Source organism: Sitophilus oryzae, unplaced genomic scaffold, assembly GCF_002938485.1.
Source record: "Sitophilus oryzae breed Bouriz unplaced genomic scaffold, Soryzae_2.0 scaffold_1440_pilon_pilon, whole genome shotgun sequence".
NCBI classification, from domain to species: Eukaryota; Metazoa; Arthropoda; class Insecta; order Coleoptera; family Curculionidae; genus Sitophilus; species Sitophilus oryzae.
Genome location: NW_022146105.1, coordinates 3,045,063 through 3,051,079, shown reverse-complemented (window position 1 = coordinate 3,051,079; position 6,017 = coordinate 3,045,063). Strand labels below are relative to the sequence as shown.

General features: G+C 32.9%; 1 protein-coding gene across 1 annotated transcript; it reads left to right on the top strand.

Moving 5' to 3' along the window:
- The first annotated feature begins 2,337 nt into the window (after positions 1 to 2,337).
- Positions 2,338 to 6,017, top strand: LOC115876582 (zinc finger protein 423 homolog). The gene is made up of 7 exons (XM_030892400.1): positions 2,338 to 2,554; positions 2,615 to 2,787; positions 2,845 to 2,966; positions 3,905 to 4,259; positions 4,318 to 4,761; positions 4,811 to 5,033; positions 5,089 to 6,017. The coding sequence occupies exons 1-7, from the start codon at positions 2,338 to 2,340 to the stop codon at positions 5,865 to 5,867; spliced, it is 2,313 nt and encodes a 770-aa protein (XP_030748260.1). The 3' UTR covers positions 5,868 to 6,017.

Genomic DNA, 6,017 nt, shown 5'->3' with positions numbered 1-6,017 from the left:
TTCGACGTACAGTGTTGACACATCGATAAGATTTATAAACGACTTGGAAACTTCAGATTAAAAGTAAAAAAATTACCTAAAATAAGAAAACGAGACTCCGATAGATAGCAGATCGATTTAATTATGTTAGAGCGTCGTCATCACTTTTTCTAAAACCGCAACTCTACATAACAAATACATTCATGCCATCTGAATTATTTAGTATTGTTTTTTGAGAATTTAAACTCGTCTGTTTTCTATCTCACACTCTTGTTTTTGTGAATAAACACCAAAATAATTGATATATCTATTTGAATAATAAAATTATTTTTACAGGCTTATCTTACATTTGCCTATTTTTTTGTCGGAAGTTTACTGTTTTGAGTAAAATCTCAAATGACTTGGATAACCTAAAAATGCCATCAACTGATCTGTTTAAATATAGGTCAAACGTTGATTATTATTTACATAATATCTTATAGAAAACGCTGATTCTGAACTGTTGAAAAAATTAATTTAAGTATTTTTTTTTGCAAAAATTTAAAAATGTGAACTTGTAACTTATAAACATACCGAATGTGGATAACGTAGGAGGTGGCAACATTGCCTTCTCTCGAAGCACTATAAACAAATTTCCGGACACTGAGCCAGCGACACTCAAAAGTTTTTCAATATTCTCCGGAAAATGTCAAGAAAAAAACTAATGGGCGTGTTTCTGGAGTCGAAATTACTACCAGTTAAAATACTTGCACTTATTTCTGGGACACACTGTATTATTTAGAATATTACCTTTTTTTAAAGCCATATTTATTTTTCTTTTACAAGAAACTCGGGCAGAATTTTATTGGAATAGTTGTTCTATTATACTCTAATTCAATGCATTACTGCGAATCCATAGTGATGCCCTTGGGTCCAGTTTTCTCAATGTTGCGTTCGCTTGGGTCCCATTCAAATGCTTTTAGAAATCGACTGGTTTTATTACAGTATTTTTATTATTTCTTTTTAACGCATCACACTGACCAAAGCCAGTTTAAATTATCACTTCATTTTCAAACCTTTACAACGCCTTAAAACTATCTTATTTAATTTAGTTATATAAATACACTGAGATATAAAAGGTATTCTAATTTGTTAAGTGTAAAATGCTGTTATATTATGCCCTTTTCCAAAAACTGACTGGATTGAACGTGTTGACAAATGCTTTCCGTTTTAATAAATAATTTCTAATAATAATCAACGGCCATGCATATTTATTAAGTCTAAATTAATTTAATTATTTTTAATTTGGGCCCTTAATGGAATAAAACGATTTTCGTTTAAAAGCGTCTTTTGGGAAAATTTGTTTTCGTTTTTTATGGTTTCAAACTGAAAGTTGTTTCTAAAATATGAGAATATTAAATAAAAATGTATAATCATGAGTTTTTTTAATAAATATTGAATATATTATATAAATGAAAGGCGCTGCAAATTAGAGTTCAGAACCGGGAAATTCTGTACCGAAAATACCGGGAATCCCCTGTAGTGATGCTATATTATTCTTCTTACTTCTGAAGTTCTTTTGAAGTTCCTACATAATGTTCATTAGCAATAATTATTAAAGTTTAAATATTTTATTTTATTATTTAGTAAAATGTTGCTAAATTTATTAGTTATATTTTTGTTATATTCTTATTTTGGTGTGAATTTTAAGTTAGCCATATTTATTCCTTAGCTGGTGTTCATGTTAATTTTCAATTTTTTATCGATTTTACTTTGGAAAACCATCGCCTTTCACATTCCTTTCTAATTGATAAAGTGCACTATCACTGAACAAAAATTAGTTAGTACCGAAATCCCGGTTCCAAAGAGACGCGGTACCGAAATTCCCGGTCCCGAAAAACAGCTCTTGTTCCGGAAACCCTACTGGTAATACAGGAATAAATATAACAATATTTTAATAAAGCTTTAATTTATTATTATGATTGTTCAAGCCTTCAAAGAGTAATATATCCTAAATACACATAAAATTTCCTACAAATACTGAAATTATCAAAATTTTAAGAATCCGTTTAGTATTTTCCTAAAGGCGTTAAAAAAGAACCAAAAATGGACTCTGGAATGTTAATTTTGTATCACATCAAATTAGAGTTCCTCGAGTAGTTAGGCTTGAATATTACTCCGAATATAGGATTAATGACATAAAATGGGGAAAGAATTCTCCCCAAAATTCGATATCCTGGAAAACTTTTCAAACCGAATTAGAAGAAAAGTTAAAAAGACTAAAATATAAAAGGAATTTAAAAGAGGGAATACGGCCGGCCGGCGCGGCGTTTCCACACAGGGCTACAGCACTGGCAAGTTTATTAAGCGTAGGCGCAAATGCTTGCCAGTCGCTTTCCAGACCCTTTCCAGAACGGCTCTATAGCAACTCTCTACTCCGGTATCCACACCACGCGTAAACATGTCTTTCGTGATATCAAACAAATCGAAATAAGTGAAAAATACAAGAAGATGAAAATGTTATTTAAAGGGCACAGCACCCGCCTGGAGATGGTGATAGAAAAAATTCATTCCCACAAGGAGGTCACATACCAAGGTAAAAAAACAATATTTTTTTAAAAAAACACTCAGAAAATAAAGTGTCTATTAAATTTAGATAGTGAAATTATACGAAATGGGTTCGAAAACAATTCTATTTTACCGGAAATATCGGATTCACCAACATCTCTTAGTTTTTCCGACACGGAAGAAGAAAAAGACTGTGATGAAATAACAAAAGGGATGGATTTTGAGTCAAGTATTTCAGAAAATAGTCATTCCATCTCTAAGGTATTTAAAAACTTCCTAAAAAGCTTTAAAAACGGAATTTAATGTTTTATTTTTAAGTTTTTATGCAAATATTGTCCAAGAGAATTTAAACATAAAAGATCAAGAGATCGCCACATCAAACTGCACACAGGAGACAAGAAATACAAATGTCTTCAGTGCGAATCAGCATTTGCCAGAAGGTAAGTCCTGCTTCTTTTAAATTAATTAATTTAATGAAACATCTCACTTTTTTCTGTGTATACCGGCCAGATATACCGGGCGAGTCTCAAAAGTGGTTCACCTCTATAACTTTCTTATTTTTTCAGGTAAATAAACGAGATTTGGTATGTTAGTATATGACATAAATTAGGATAGATTGACGTATTCAATTGTTTTTCGTCACTTCCTGTTTCACCGGAAATGACTACAACTTTTGAGTTTTAAATGGTACCCCCGGTATATCTCTACTTTATTCGATAGAATATTACCATTCTGAGTAGAATGACCTCATATGTCAACTTTTGACATTCTCGCTTTAGAAAAAATCTTATTTTAAATTTCAATCTAGAGTGTCATGGCTGTGTTAAAAACACTAATTTTTAATCAAGGAGCCGTGGAAAAATAGATTTAATCGTCTGTTTTTCGTGTCTAATCCTAGCCGGCTAAAAGATGCCCAAATCGTATTTTTAATCATATGTCAATTTTTTCAAATGGAACGAGGGTGGCTCATTAGCATATTTGGAAAAAGCATTTTTTTACGAATAATTTGATACCACACACTTGGTATTTCGAGTCAAAATGAACCGCATGTTACGATTTTAAATAAACCATATGCGAAAATGTCGAAAGTAGACATGTCATACGTCAGTCTATTCAGAGTGTCATTTTCTATCGAATAAAGTAAAAAAATAGCGAGGGTGCCATTTAAAAATCAAAAGTTGTAGACATTTCCGGTGAAACACGAAGTGACCGAAAACAATTATATAATAAATATATATAATTATATTATAAAATAAAAAATTATAGGGGTGAGCCACTTTTGAGAGGCACCCGGTATGAAAATTTTCGAAAAATCATGTTTTAAAAAGACTCATAAAAAACTACTAACCAACCATAGCTAAGGAATTCTCAATTTCAGCGATCACTTAAAAATCCACTTAAAAACTCACGAAATTAAGAAGCAGTATAATTGCCACAGATGTGGAAAAGGATATAATACAGCAAGTGCCTTGTCCTTTCACAAGCAGATCCACAAAAAAGAAATGGAAGGTACTATAGAAAGCTCATCTGTATCCAGTTGTGAAAGCTCCGCAAAAAATACTAATACTGAAATAAATTATTTCCCTATCAGACATCCCGAAGACTTGGGAGAATCGATGAAAATTAAAACTATTTGCGTGTACTGCTTCAGATGGTTCTCCAGCATAGATGTAATGCAAGAACATGTTCAATTATGCCACAGAAATCTCTCAAACTCCATCAAAATTAAGAATGTAAATATAAAAAAATTTCCAATTAAAAATATTCAAATAAATATGCTATTTATTGCAGGAAATTCCTAGTCCAGAAGACATCAGAGACATAAAGTTAAAAGACATTTTTTTCGAAGCAGAACAAGATGATTTAACTCAGTCAAAGAAAGACATGCATTTATTCAACGGAGAGGAGTCCCAAAAAACCTTTATATGTGCTTGCTGCTACGAAAGACTTCCTAGTTTCAAAAGTTTCCTCTTTCACATGGAGTCGCACGTTCCATCATCCAAACTAGAATCGTGCCTCCAATGCGGAGAAGACTTAGGCTCAAGCTTAAGCCTCTCGAGCCATTTATTCAAGCATTCTATGCTTCCTCTGAACAACTACGTATGCTGTTGTCACTGTAACAAATTCTTCGAGAATTCTGAAGCACTGCAAACACATCTCTCTCAAGATCACGTAGTAACCGTATATAAATGTTCGATATGCGATCAGCTATTTGAAAATATAGGAGATATGAAGGTATTTTTTTTTGAATTTAATATGTTGAATATATCTTAAAATGCTTTAGGTTCATCTTCATGTGGCTCATGTCAGCAATGAAGTGCACTACGAATGTAATTTATGCTCAAACTCCAACGTGTTTCACGATAAAACTTCTGCCGAGTTACATTTTTCCAAACACCATTCTGATAAACTTTGTGTCCAACCTCACAATGACTTGGTGTTGTACTCTAGCTTTTCTAGTTGTGAGAATGGTTTGATAGGAAAAGATAAATCCTTAGATGAACGAGGTAAAATTATATTGAAATTCATTATATTTTTTGCTATATTTTTTGTAATTTCCAGGCCCAAGTAGTTTTCAATGCATTTACTGTAAAGAATACTGCAAAACCAAGAACGATCTTCAGTTGCATTTACGGTCTCATAGAATATCAGACAAATCTCGTCACAAATGTAACATATGCGATGAAGTATTCGCATCTTCTACTGATTTAGCCAATCACAAGCTGATGCACTGCAAAATAATTGACGGGAATATTTGTGTGCAATGCAAGACGATTCTCGTGGACGAGCAAGCATTTTTCAAGCACCAAGTGAAGCATAACGACGCTTCGAAGCCTCCTACGAAGTTAAATCTGATTCTTCCTTCCATATGTATCATTTGCGGTCAAACATTACAAAGTGACAAGGAGATAGAGCTTCATGCTAAGTTCCATTTGAAGTTTCTAACAGATCAATCGGCTACGCCTGCTTCAAGTTCACCATACTCAGAAAAAAATGTTCTCTCTAACGATCGCTGTACTGAGACCTCCATTAGTATTGACCCTTCGTTTGAACTGCAGTGTTATTTATGTAAAAAATCGTTTTCCAGCAAGGAGAACCTTCAAGTTCATTTGATCGAACATAACTTCTTCGGCATAAACCAGTTTAGTTGTTACGTGTGCTCATCAGTCTTTACTGGAGCTGGTGGCTTGCAAACGCATCTCTTTGAGCATAACCTAACCGAGAAACCCTACCAGTGTACACAGTGTTCCGCTGGCTTTTTCTTTAGAGCAGAGCTAGATAACCACCGCTACTTGCATAATTTTAGAGTCCAGTTCAATTATTTCACTTCCAATACGTAAATTTTGTTATAGATATAAAAATCTGTGTTATATAAAAATATACAATTATTAATGTCCGATAGTCGCCCCTGACAAAATAGTTTGTTAAAAAAAATGTTACTGAGGTAGTTGGAAATATTTGTTGAAAGGCTGTAAATATTTTTTAGAGAC

Bases quoted from the DNA above. Each gene is read 5' to 3' on its own strand.
- LOC115876582 (XM_030892400.1), top strand. From the start codon at position 2,338: ATGCTTGCCAGTCGCTTTCCAGACCCTTTCCAGAACGGCTCTATAGCA. The intron at 2,967-3,904 runs GTAAGTCCTGCT...TCTCAATTTCAG, and splicing joins GAATCAGCATTTGCCAGAAG to CGATCACTTAAAAATCCACT. The intron at 4,260-4,317 runs GTAAATATAAAA...TATTTATTGCAG, and splicing joins ACTCCATCAAAATTAAGAAT to GAAATTCCTAGTCCAGAAGA.